The sequence below is a fragment of the Electrophorus electricus genome, chromosome 7 (assembly GCF_041902795.1).
Source record: "Electrophorus electricus isolate QZ-2024a chromosome 7, ASM4190279v1, whole genome shotgun sequence".
NCBI classification, from domain to species: domain Eukaryota; kingdom Metazoa; phylum Chordata; class Actinopteri; order Gymnotiformes; family Gymnotidae; genus Electrophorus; species Electrophorus electricus.
In genome coordinates, this window is record NC_137503.1 from 16,087,501 (window position 1) to 16,100,401 (window position 12,901).

General features: G+C 41.8%; 2 protein-coding genes across 3 annotated transcripts in view; both read right to left on the reverse strand.

Moving 5' to 3' along the window:
* The window catches only part of esyt1b (extended synaptotagmin-like protein 1b), a 26,698-nt gene extending 19,938 nt beyond the window's left edge, over nucleotides 1–6,760 (reverse strand). The window contains exons 1-9 of the mRNA XM_027004988.3: nucleotides 6,056–6,760; nucleotides 5,168–5,209; nucleotides 3,159–3,293; nucleotides 2,342–2,415; nucleotides 1,577–1,649; nucleotides 1,289–1,378; nucleotides 983–1,038; nucleotides 604–724; nucleotides 309–485 (exon numbers count right to left, since the gene is read on the reverse strand). Coding sequence (XP_026860789.3) covers nucleotides 309–485; nucleotides 604–724; nucleotides 983–1,038; nucleotides 1,289–1,378; nucleotides 1,577–1,649; nucleotides 2,342–2,415; nucleotides 3,159–3,293; nucleotides 5,168–5,209; nucleotides 6,056–6,388 — 1,101 coding nt within the window. The 5' untranslated portion in view covers nucleotides 6,389–6,760. The remainder of the gene's footprint in view (nucleotides 1–308; nucleotides 486–603; nucleotides 725–982; nucleotides 1,039–1,288; nucleotides 1,379–1,576; nucleotides 1,650–2,341; nucleotides 2,416–3,158; nucleotides 3,294–5,167; nucleotides 5,210–6,055) is intronic.
* Nucleotides 6,761–7,229: 469 nt separating this feature from the next.
* zc3h10 (zinc finger CCCH-type containing 10) lies at nucleotides 7,230–12,821 on the reverse strand. Of its 2 annotated transcripts, none has more exons than XM_081718342.1 (3): nucleotides 12,490–12,821; nucleotides 9,999–11,331; nucleotides 7,230–8,797 (listed from the first exon to the last, which is right to left on the reverse strand). In XM_081718342.1, exons 2-3 carry the CDS (start codon nucleotides 11,181–11,183, stop codon nucleotides 8,285–8,287), a joined length of 1,698 nt encoding a protein of 565 aa, XP_081574468.1. In that variant the 5' UTR covers nucleotides 11,184–11,331; nucleotides 12,490–12,821; the 3' UTR covers nucleotides 7,230–8,284. The 2 variants fall into 2 exon arrangements, with proteins under 2 accessions (XP_081574468.1, XP_026860821.2); XM_027005020.3 differs by having other exon boundaries at nucleotides 12,456–12,821.
* Nucleotides 12,822–12,901: the final 80 nt, after the last annotated feature.

A 12,901-nucleotide genomic window follows, 5' to 3' on the forward strand; every position in this document is an offset into this window, starting at 1 on the left:
ACGCACAAGGTCAAGGACAACTACAGTACGGGTTCACGAAACCACAAAACACTGAGCACAATGTCATGGATGAAACAGACACCAATAATGACTTAATGAATGGTTTGGGAATGGTTTACAATGGCCAGTGTCAAAATTGTCTATATAGAATATGAAACAAAATGTCCTGAAAAATGACTTTTTTTTCCAAAAGTTTAAAAAAAAAAACCCTGTTATTGTTTTTAAACATACCATTATATGTTTTCTTTTTGCATGCATATATCTATTGGTTTAGGACGGTGTTGATGAGGGATGTGTGTGGAACTCACCTCATACATTTCTCCCCATTTTGGGCTTGCTGTGTTGTCCTTGTGATGGGACTTGAAAGTCTGTGGTCCCACCCTGATCAAAGCATAAGGGTCAGATAGGCCTGCCATTACACCCTTCACATAGTTATCCTTAGCAGCCAGTTCGTCAGCTTCTATCAGGTGAATGCGCACCACACCCTGAGAGAGAGAGAATATTAGTATGATCTGTGTAGATGAACATAACTGTGAGTAAGCAGATGATCAATATGTGAAATGAGTGTGTGTGTATGTGTGTGTGCGCATGTGTGTGTGTTACCCTAGGCAAGGGGCTGCGGAGTTGTGCCACTGGCAGATCTGGCACCAGTGGAACAGTGAGGCGATTTGGAAGCACCAAGAAAGAGGCAATGGCATCCATTATCATAGAGTCTGACATCACACTGCAAGAAAGAAAGTGCATATAAGTTCTGTGTATATTATATGGGTGATTTATCTGCTGTTGGTTGTTTTGAAACTCATTCAAACATTCATTTAACACTATATTCACTATATCATTTAACAGTCTGCAATGGACAACTCACAGTTGCTCTTACCACTGGAGCTTTGAACAGTTGGATGGACCAACAAAACTACACAGTATGAAAGAATGCTGAACTCTCCCTGTTAACTTATATTAGAAAATCCTCTAATTGACTCACTTGAGTCCTGGGATGTCCAGAAGGTTGGTTAGGCCAGTCCAATTAATGTCCAGTTTCTAATGGAGGATGAGGAAGAAGGTTGATGACAGAGGGAAAGAACAGAGTGCATATTAAGGAAAAGGTACAGCGCTGGTGGTCGGAAGCAAAAATGTTCCATAACCCAGCTAACTGGGTATGGATCTCACTGAAAGTGAACAGTCTGACAGTAACAGAAAACAGGAATAAAAGAGAAAAGAGGAATAAATGGGAAATATGACAAAGAAGTGGAGAGGTCGAGAGATGGCATCACAGAGGAAGACAACTCACAGGCCTTCGGATAAAAAACATGGTGACGGCTCCCACGATGGGCACATCCCCGATCAAAGGCTCCAGAATCACCCTCATCATTCCCTGGAGCTGAGAGGGAGAGAGGCTCAGAGTGCATTCCCCGACATGTCCACAATTTTTAGTTCTCTTTGGTGATAGTGTCATTGTGGTAGTATCATAATATCAAGGCAGTATGGTATCATAGTATAGATGCATAGTAATTATGGCATTGATGCATGTACGGAAACAAGTGACAGAACAGGCTGTAAGAAAAGAGCCGAAGCTCACCTGTATCCCCTTCACTCCAGCTTTACAGAAATACCGCTTTACCTCCACGTTTATCTCCACGTTTCCCACATAGCTAGGCATGAGGGAGATATACGGTTACATAACAGCGCATAAAATAATCTTAATAATATCTTAATACTGTAGTTCACCTTTGCCCTGGAAACACCTTTGCCCTGGAGTCAGGTATTTTGAAAGTGCCTAGGCGTTAACTGGAATATTTTGTTAGGTTTTTTGTTTGTTTGTGAGGCTTGGAAAATGGGTTGATGTGTTTGTGCAACAGATGCCATAACTGATCTGGTGTAAAACACTGAATTCGTTCTTTGCGAGGTACACTCCTCCACCCACCACCAAGAGGCTTGGAGGCTCCAGCAATGTTTTCTAGCAGCATGTGGTCACATGCAGTTCCAAAGGCTGATGGTCTGGCAAAGGACTGGAGTGTCCATAGACACTCCAAGAAGCTACTCATAGCACGAGCTGCCGTGTTGCAATCTGTGTACGTTGTGGCAAACCACTTCAATTTACATAATCATTTCATAATCATACTTAATAAGCTATGCTACTGTAACACTGCATGTACTGTGGCTCTGTCACCTATGATATTAAATGTGACGTGATCAACTCAATAAGTGGAGCTACAAAATGCTCTCATGTAATAACCACTGATAACAGCATGCAAATGGGTCTCTACGCCTTTCTCCCTCATCAATACAGCATTGGGAGGGTAACGGTGTGCAGGTGATTTCTGAATGTTAGTAGAGTTGTCACCTAATGTAAACATCCAACAGGACCTGTCCTTTGTCATTCTCTGTGTGAGCCTTCACTCCTACTACCTTCATTGCCTGTGAAACACAGATAAATATTCACATAGTGAGAAACCACTTACCAAGTTATAGAAACAAATCAAAATGTACATTAAAGTGACACTGGTGTTTCATTGGGTCTATGAGTAAATGATGCCCATGTAATATGGTAATAATAAAAATCTTATTATACATAGCTTGCCACTAGCAATGCAATGTTGTTTAATGTTATGCAGATGTGATGTTAAGGTGTTATCGTTCAAATCTAATCTTAATTATATGCCCAAATCTGCTTTGAGGTGTAGCAGAACACCTTGTAATGTAATGTTACTGTACTGTGCTGCTTAGAAGTTAATATCAAATGACTAAATAAGGAATGTCATTCTATGTAGTTTTACTAACTTTATTTACTACCTGCAGAATCCTGTGTTGGATTGTTTTCTAGTTGTGGTTATTTATTATCTATTATTATCTATTATCTGTTATCTATTAGCTGTTAACTGTTATCTATTATCTGTTATCTATTATCTATTACTATCGATTATCTGTTATCTATTATCTATTATCTGTTATCTACTATCTATTATCTATTATAGACATGGTTGAGGGTTCACAGTGTGACCCTGTATTTGTGTGGTGATTGAGGGTACACTGTGTGACCCTGTATGTGTGCACGTGTGGTGGTAGTTGAGGGTAAACTGTGAGACCCTGTAGGTGTGTATGTGTGCAATGATTGAGGATGCACTGTGTGACTCTGTATGCGTGCTGTGGCATCATAGCACCTTGTCCCCAAAGTCGATCTTGGTGAAGGCAAGGGTTTGCAGGTGGGCGCTAGAAGCTCGGATGGATGGAGCAATTGTCTCTGTCAGCAGCTTTTCTAAATACTGACCAATATATGGCCACGCTTGCTGAATAACCTAGAGAGAGAGAGAGAGAGAGAGAGAGAGAGAGAGAGAGAGAGAGAGAGGGAGGGAGAGAGAAAGAGAGAGAGGACTAAAGCAGAGTCATCATCATAAACAAGAGACATGCTAATGCAGTTATGAACTGAGTTTGGCAAGGGGACAACTGGCATTCAGGATGAAAAACATTGGCTGTCTTTGTTCTCATTCTTAAAAGTCATTGTCTTGGTTGTCCACTGGAAAGGCAGTTAATACTGAGTGCTGTTAGTGCTCATGGCTTGAAAGGGTAGATACAGAAAATGCAGCACTTGACTCTGGGTTTTAAGAAATTAAAACATTCTGGAATAGGTAAAAGAAAGAAAGAAAGAAAGAAAGAAAGAAAGAAAGAAAGAAAGAAAGAAAGAAAGAAAGAAATTCTGTTTATGCATGCTGGGTAATTCGGTTAACTGTCTCTATGGCTGAGCATCCAGATAAACACATGCATGCCCCACCCACAGTCACTCATTCCCAACCCTCAGCTACCTTCACTCTGCCAACTTGTGTTTACTCAGTTACTACAGCAACATGCTGATGTTTTTTTTATATAGACGGATGTGATATAACCACAGTCACACAAGCTTGTGGCTCTGGGGACTTTTTTCTTCTTTTTTTGACTCTCTTTTCCTGTGCTGCTTGAACAAGCTCAGAAAAAAAGCATTCTGAGTCAGCTTTAGACCATGCGCTGCTCACAGGGGCATCGTGTTTCTGCACATTTCCTCTGTTGTTACTTTGGAATTTTAGACATAGCTACAGCACCTCTATTCTTAGAACACAGGCCTGGCTTCAGACCACTGGAGACTCAGTACTCAGTGTCACCTCAAAGCTGCTTAGCTGCATGGCATTACAATGGTGTGGTATTTAAGGTGGGAGTTGGTTGACAGTGCCACCTTTTTTTTCCATCTATGGGGTTACTATGGAAAGGATGACATGGCAACATGCTCTGAACTGTTTAAAACAAAAATAAGGTATTGCACAGATGTCGTGACTGGACCCTGAGGGATAAACTCGGTGGACAAAGCAAAACAAAGCAGAACAGCTTTGCAAAAACAGCTGTGACACAGGACGCATGTTGCGCCAGCACCAGTGGTGGAGTGGAAAAATGTACAGGCCCTTTCTACAGCCAGGCTTATAAGCGGTTTGGTTATGGCTAAAGTGCCATTGATTACATTTCATTGTTGAGACAAAATGTTGTACAAGCATTTTACAAATCAAATGAAAATGTCTGGGTTTTTGGGTGTTTTGGTGTAATAATCACAAAATTGATGATGGTTAGAATCAGCTTGTTTAGCATTAATGAGTTAATCAAATGAGCTTTGATTTTATGGAACAAGGCTCAAAACCTACAAACATTAAGGCAGTGGCAAGAGAAATGTATTTGGTAAAGCAAAGTAACATATGCTAATGTTCACTGTTATTAATTGTGGCTTTATAGATATCATCTGTCTTTATTGTAGATGAATGCAGGTGTTATAAGATCTATGTGCAAAAAAAAAAAAAAACCCAAACAAACAAACAAAAAAAATGAGGCTTCAAACACGGCACTAGAAACACCCGAAGGATAATAACTGACTCCCAATTTCACCAGCTGCACTGGGGTTTGGCCTCAGCATGTATTCAGCACTGTGCAGACATATTTCCTCACTGAGTATGTGTGTGTGTGTGTGTGTCTGTGTGTTTTGGGTAGCAGGTGTTGAGGATTCTGAACAGGGAGTGGTAGGCAAATGTGTGTAAGGCTTTTCTCTCCTACCATTATGACAGAGCTAAAGGTGTAGCATACAGTAGACGTTTATGGTAAATGTTGTAATCGATTCATTATCAACTAGTAATCAAGAAAACTGGATAGAATGAGATACCTTATTCAGCCATTCAACCTTCTCCACATCTGGGAAATTGACCTGTGGGAAAATAAGAACAGAAATGTCTATGTATGGCATCAGAGTCTGCCATAACGAATCAGATTATGAGTGGCCGAGGAAAGAACAGTGTCCATTGTTTGCAAGGATGTGGTTGCAACAAACACACAGCACGCTCTCAACCATGTAAATGTTAACAGCTCTTTACGAAAAATCCATTCCCTTTTATGGTTGAAACAGCTAGCATATTTAACTTATTTGTTCATAAGAATTTCCCCTGGTGCATGCTGTTTTATCAGGGAATGGATACCAAAACATTCAAGTATAAAATCATGCCTAAAGTTAATTTTTAAAAAACCTGAGTTAAGGGGAGGTATGCCACCCCACTCAAATACGAATCCCATTGTTGTTGACACTTTGAGCAATGATGGCATCAGAAATCATTATTAACTAGTTGATGAAGATTTGGTGAACATAAAGTACATTTATACTTACTTTGACTTTTAAAGATAATCTTACTTTAAAGCAAAGATATAAGTGCCTACAATGTATTATTGTGCGTCGTAAACCTCGACTACGTTACAGTCCGAGTATGAGTATACAATCTGAGTGAATGCCGTGTTACTCATAAACCGCGTGTTACAGTAGCGAAAGCAGGCCTGGAGGCTGCAAAAGTGCGCTAGTTGAAGTGGCTCCTCGGTAGCGCCACCACGCGGTTTAACGGTTCTCAAGCGGCAGGATTTTTTTCTCCAAAAGAAAATCGTAGCTCTTGCTACCGATTTTTTATGTGTAACAATAAAACAAACGCACTCTACTTTTGGCTCATCGCATACATACCCGCTCCTTAGTTATTTAACGAAAACGTGGTATGCATTTTTAGCCTCTTACCCATGCGGGAAGGTCTCTTTTACTTTTAGAAATACTGCTAGGTGAACACTCTTGGTCCGGACTCAGTAAACGGATGGCAGACTTCAGTCGTGCTTCTTTTGATTCCCGAGTATGTTTCCATCCTGAGTACACCATAAGTCCGAACACCACCAGACTGGTGCTCACTCGATAATACCCAGCAAAGTAAACGGGCAATAAGGCGGTGAGACATTTCCCAAAAGTCCATAAAATTGACATGGCATCGAATCCTTTGGCTTTCGGGACGACGTCCCCGCTGTCCTGCGGTTCGGCTGGTTTGGTCGGGGTACTCGGCCCTGTATCCTTTTCTGACATCGTGGCGCGTTTTCCGGATACCAATTTTTAAGTGATTATGAAGTCCAAAAAGCGTGCAACACTATAAAGCAATCTGCTGTCCGAATTCTGCATATGCTATTGCTACTTCAAGCAATATCTCTTGGTATGCTTCTTCTATGCGAGGAAGAGGATATATGAGACCGAAATACGTCGCATTGCAGAGATCTCGACTGTGCGCCACTCGGGGCCGTGACTCAGCCCGAAAGAATGAGCTTTTTTCCTCATACGGTAGCCAAGTCTTTAAAATCCGCTCCAGCGCCCTTTTCGTCGTATGCTGCTTGTTACCGTTTGAGTAGCCTGGTGGTGCCCAAACACAGAACTTTCAAGTGGCCAACTGCTAACGGCAACGCCCCAAAAAAACCGCAGTACTGCATTACGAGGGATCAAAACTTACGAGTAGCGCACTAAAATCAAAGGAGTGTCCCACGTTCATGTCCCACGTTCATATCAAATAATTAGGTAACTGTGTACTGTGGCAGGTAATTCGCAAATCGTATTTATTGTCACTTTTTCGTAATTTCTAAGTCGATTTGGATGGCTTGCTGGCTACTTCCAGTGCATTTAACGAAGTACAAAGTTAGCTACTTTGTTGTACAGTGCAATAGTGCGCCACTTTTAGTCTATTTTTTAGTCTACCAATGCTGCTGCAAAGGTTTCAAAGTGGCTGTGTATTAGTAGCCATATTTTAATTACATGTCTGATATGCTTTAATTACAGTAACCCTACAACTCGTAAGGCCTACTTCTGTGAAACCAGATTAACTTAATTATGTATTCAGAGTAAGTGCAGAAAATATGGTAACACCAGAAAACATTAGTCATTATGCTAGTTCCATGAGACTTCTGATTCTTTTAATATTTAGTTTCACTTCTGTAATGTTACAAAGCTTTAACTTATAGTTGTTATAGACACAATTTTCACAATTTCACATTGTAATAGGCACTTACTTTTGGCATAAACATTTATCAATCATTTTTTCCTGTGACCCTTCAAAAAATTCTTAAAACTAAGCAAGAAAAAACTGAAATTCAATTCTGATAACCAAAAATGTTTTGTTTAGGGGAAAAATGGGAAAAGATATAGGACAAAAAATCTGCAATAAACTATTCACTGTTGATCATAAACTGGATAAAGTCTCAATTGCAGGGGTTTTATAGCACTAAGGCCAGAAACAATTTTGACATTTTTGAGTCTAAATCAATGGTACTCTTTAATAGCGTTTAGTGAAAAGTCTGTGTTCAGTGCATGCTGTGTGCAAAGATTAATTTTCATATTCTTCAACCAGTCTTATGTTCAAAGATGACCATGTTTAGAATTAGGTGCATATACTGTATTATTTACTCTGACACAAAAAAAAGGCCATAGACCTCATTGTGGTTGAGATTTTCATTCATTCATTTTGTGCAAAAGGATTAAAGAACCACTTCACACAAAAACAACCCACAAATCCAAAAAACAAACAAAAAAACATTTTTAAAGAAAAAAAAATTTGACTAAAACAAAGAGCTATCAAATTCAACAACCTGTTTTGGATAAACTTATTAACATTGTACATTATCTTTCAGAGAAAGAGATTAAAAAGTTAGTTCTTCTGAAAGGTAAAACAAACTGTTTTTTTACTTGTTCACAGTCAGTCTGCCAATAACTGCCCATTGAAGTACACTGATAGGAAACTGGTCAAGCACACCAGCAATATTTTCACTGGTCAAGTCACCACAGTATTTTCATTTAAAGGGATGTGCCTGGAGTATCCTCATAGCTCAGAGTGCTAATTACTGGATAGGCATTTCTAAAATATCCATAGGGAGTCTGTGCATGTGTTAGTCGGTGTGTGAGCACAAATCTTTGTAAGAGTTTTCATAGGGTGGGCATCGTTTAATGTGGAAGGGTCGTGATCCTCATGCTTTGACTTGCAATGGGGTACGACACCATTGGCGTTGTAGCGTGACTCATTGTGATTCCAGGCATTGGCTGAGCCATGGACACGGCGACCGGCGCTACCGAAACTGCCACAGGTGCCATGGAAACAGGTGGGGCCATGCCCTGAGCGATGGTCTGAGCAAGCGCAGCGGAGAGGGGGGCAATCTCAGGGTTCAGGTGGGGAGGAGGAGCAGCTTGGGGGGCCGCATTAGTTGGGGGAGCGGTAGGAGCTCCGGCTGGGGCTACCAGGTCTTGCTGAGTAACTGGGCGAGGTTGAAGCCCAGCACTGCTCAGGGTGGTGTGAGTCTGGGCAATGCTGTGGTTGTAGGAGCTTACAGAGCCAACAGGGGGCGCCAGACTCTGCTCAGATGGAGCCGGGGTGGATGAGAGGGTCATGACTTTAGCCTGGCTGCGGAACTGGGCATTTTGCTCTAGCAGGACTTCATTGGTAGCGACGAGGTTGGAGACCTGAGGTGTAAAGAAAAAACATTTTCTCTTCTCATTCAATGGTCCAAAAGATGCAAGTTAATGCTTTTTACATGACAAATTCAATTGATAAAATGTTTGCAAAACCTTAGAGCCACACAAAACTTCTTTACAAGTTTAGTATTTTTCCCAAGACACGTCACAGACGTGCTTAATTTTATGGTATTTAAAAATGAGAAATGTCATTTTACCAACAAAAATAGAAAACTATTTATGAAAGTGATTTTTTTTTACATTTTTCTACAAAGTACAGCTCACATTAGATGATGAATAAGCTTTGTAGTCCACAAATTAAACCATTTATGCTCCATAAAGTGGTCCATATGGAAGCAACCATGCTTAAAATAGATAGTAAAGAATATCTGAAACATCTAGACCACTAGGTGTTTCATAATGTAAAGAAAAAAATGACATTGCTCTTTTAAAGAGCAAAATAATCTAGGCAGCTATATAAATGCTTATTTATGAAAGTATTATTGAAATGTTTTGAAAATCATAAACTATCCATGCAATGTAAAAGCTCTAAATGTATTTTAAAATGTCAGGCCTGCCTAACACCACACAAAAAACAGAAGTCATCCAATTAAACAATCTCACACCAACTGCTGAAAAACTATTGCAAATACTGCATGCCATCACTACAAGAGCAGCTCTTTAAACATTGTTGAGACCCAAATGAAAGCTACATTTTCGTTACATCAGAGTGGAGCAAATTATTCTCCCCGTTTTGTTTTTATTGTCAATGCCCAAACTGCCAAAGGTCCTGGGCAGAGGATTGTGGGAGTGGAACAAAACATGCAATGAAAGTGGCAAAAGATGAGTTTTTGTACAAATGAGAAGTAAATCACAGTGAGTGGACAATAAAATTGGTGAAGGGGGTATTGGCAAGTGGAATCACGTGTCATGCCCATGGTCAAACTACACAACGAAATCATGCACTACCATTCAGTGGAACATAATTACATTTTAATTTTTAAAAGCGGTAGCAATTAGCTTGCATTTTAGCAGTACTCAGCCTTCTGGTAAGTAAAGCAATTTGTGTAAATGTTTAAATCTTTTTTTTTTTTTTTTTTTTTTTAAAGTTAAAACCCTTTATTTTAAATGAATTTCAAATGGTGATTCACCATTAACCCTAATTGTTTCTCTTCAAATATCCAGTGTACTGCCACAATCTCATCCTCACCTGTTTCTTCAGTTCTTCCACTCTCTTCCTAAGTAAAGCATTCTCTTCCTCCAAGAGACGATACTCTAGTGGTCGAGTGTTCAGGGTGGCCTGCACCCCCAGGTCATAGTGGCCTCCACCAGCCCCATCAGCCAATCGCAGCCCTTCCAACCGCCTCCTCTTCAGCTGGAGAGCAGTGTGGTCCACAGGGCTCTCCAGTGGGCCAGCCTCAAACAGCCCGTTCTCAAACAGTGGGTCATAGACTGAGCAGGGGCCCCTGTCATAGCGTCGTTGCCCGGCAGCACCCATCGACAAGCAGCCTCCCATTGAGCCTCCCCCTCCCCCACCACAAACACCCTGCTCTCTGCAGCCGCCTAGGTTGGGGCTCCCCATGCCCATCATATTCCCGCTGCCTCCTGCCACTAGCCCCGACATCCCACCACAAGCCCCTCCGCCACCACCGCTGCCGCCGCCGCCTAAACCCCCACCGCCCATGTTCACCATCCCACCAGCCCCACCCGAGACCCCACCCATCGCGACCCCAACACCCAGCCGAGGGGCCTCGTGCTCAAGTTCCTTGCGCACATGGCGGAACTTGCACTTGTTGCCTCGCTGGCATTCCCCCTTCAGGTAGTCTCTGCAGATGGGCGCCTCGCCACGGTTCTGCGGCAGGTCAGCGGGTGACAGGCCCAGGCCTGCTGCCACCTTCCACCGGAGCCACAGAGGGAGCTCGCCCGTTTTCTTGTAGTAGTCCTCGTCCTCCTTGGAGCCATGGACAAAGCGGCAATTGGTGCGCACGCACTCCTTGTTCTGATGGTCATGACAGAAGATAAACTCGTTCTTCTGAACGCCCAGGTCAGGCACCTCGTTGAAGTCTGGGTGACGGTAGCGGCAGCGCTTACCACGCTTGCACACATTGCGCAGAAAGTCACGGCACACGCCATCCAGTGCCAGGCCTGAGCCGAATCCTCCACCTGCTCCAAGGCAGCTATGGCCATTGCCCAGGGCACCACCACATCCCATGGCCCCAGACGCCCCACTGCCCGTGCCACAGGCAGTCGAGCTACTTCCAACCCCTCCTCGAACCTCTCCGCCTCCGGACAGACCTGAGGCAGCTACGCCGTCCTCCCCTACTCCTGTGCCAGACCCTGCTCCACTTCCACCTCCACCGCCACCTGCCAGGTAGGCACTATCCCGGTCAGGCATGGCGCTCAGAGCAGCCGAAATGGAACCCTGCGCTCATGTGTGGGCCAGAAAGAGGAGTGGCGTGTGTAACGTTTGCAACCAGATGGTTTTAAGAAGCTGATAGTTTCAGACCTTAGTCAGATGCTGGTCAGCTGCTCTAGGGTGGCATCTGTGAAAAGGACACCAGAAGAATTTAGCGGTGCTTCTCTATCAGAGCAATGCATATCAAATGTTTCAATAAATAAACAAAAATTGTTACAGCAATGATTCAATCCTTTTTTTCCCCCTATTTTTGAAACTAAAATTGTTTCAAAAACATGCTTGCAGTCTCAGGCCATCATCTTCACCTTCAAAGGTGCTTCATTTGTTTCATCTGGGGCCTCTGTCATAAGACTCATAATGCCATTTTTTTTTTTTTTTTTTTAAAAGGTACCAATCTAACAGAGCCCAGAAGAATAAAGCAAATACAATAAAGAAATATGGTAAAATTGACTGAACCTAATATTTCTATGGACCACAGGCGCTGGAACTTTAAGCAATTTATAGTTAATGACCGAGGAAAACAGATGAAAAGAAACACTTAAGCACGCACTATTCAATGTAGGCTAACATATATTTAAATGCAGGTTTAATTTCAAAAGAGAAAAATAGGAAGAATATTTCTGTTAATTTTCTAAGTGTTTGTTACCGTTATAACGCTAGCGAATTACACTAGGTAGCTATGTAATTTGCATTAATGTCAATAGTGCACGTTTGACAGCTCACGAGGATCTTGCGCACTCTTCAGTCTACACAAATAGCTATAAAGACTAACGTTCACTTTGTTTGCAGTAAAAGCCTATTGCTGGTGTGAAAAAACACAAAAACTATTTAGGTTAGCTAGCTAACTAGCTAGCTATCCTAGGTCATACGTAGGCCAATCTTGTTAGCTAACCTAGCTTGGCTAGCCCTTGACGTACGCGAGTGTAAACGGTTAGTCTCATTTAGCTAGCTAGTTGGCTAATTACACTTTACCAAAAAAAAAGTAACGATTAGCTAGTGACCACGACTGGCTAATGCTGTTGCATATATCAAAGCTACCTACGTAGCTAGCGTTAGCTAACAGATACCCATCTTTACTCTTGTGTTAAACCTAGCCAAAATCAAAGAAAAAAAAAAAACCTAAAAACATGATCGTTCGAGTCTTTGGCTAGCTAAGTAACAAAGGCCTTTGCATACGCCACAAGCCTGGACTATCAAGCAAGATAGCCTAGTTGGGAAATTATTACCGCCTAAGATAATTTGGCAACTTACCCAATGTTCACAAAGAACGGTGCAAGTCACTTACAATTAGTTGCTTCTACACAAAACTTTCGTTATGAATCAAACAACGGCTATCGTTACTTTGTCTGACAGCTTTTCAAAATGTCTCGATATTGCCACACATTGAACTTGGTCTGACAACTTCCGCTTGCTTCAAAATAATGGTTAACTATATAACGATAGAACACAATATTGCACGAATTATTTTTTTTCGAAAAAAAGGAGGCTATATGGTTTGTAAATTACATGTTCTTAGTAAAAGTGCTTTATCGAACGTTTCCCAGTGCTGCCGATCTAGAAACAATGTCCGCTGAAGAACTTTTACTGCTTGCATTTCCATGGTCCACATAGATTGGAGCGGTCAAGCTAAAAACCTTCTGGATCAGTGTGAATTCGGACATTGTTAGCGTATGAGAAACACAAAGAAAATAACCTTC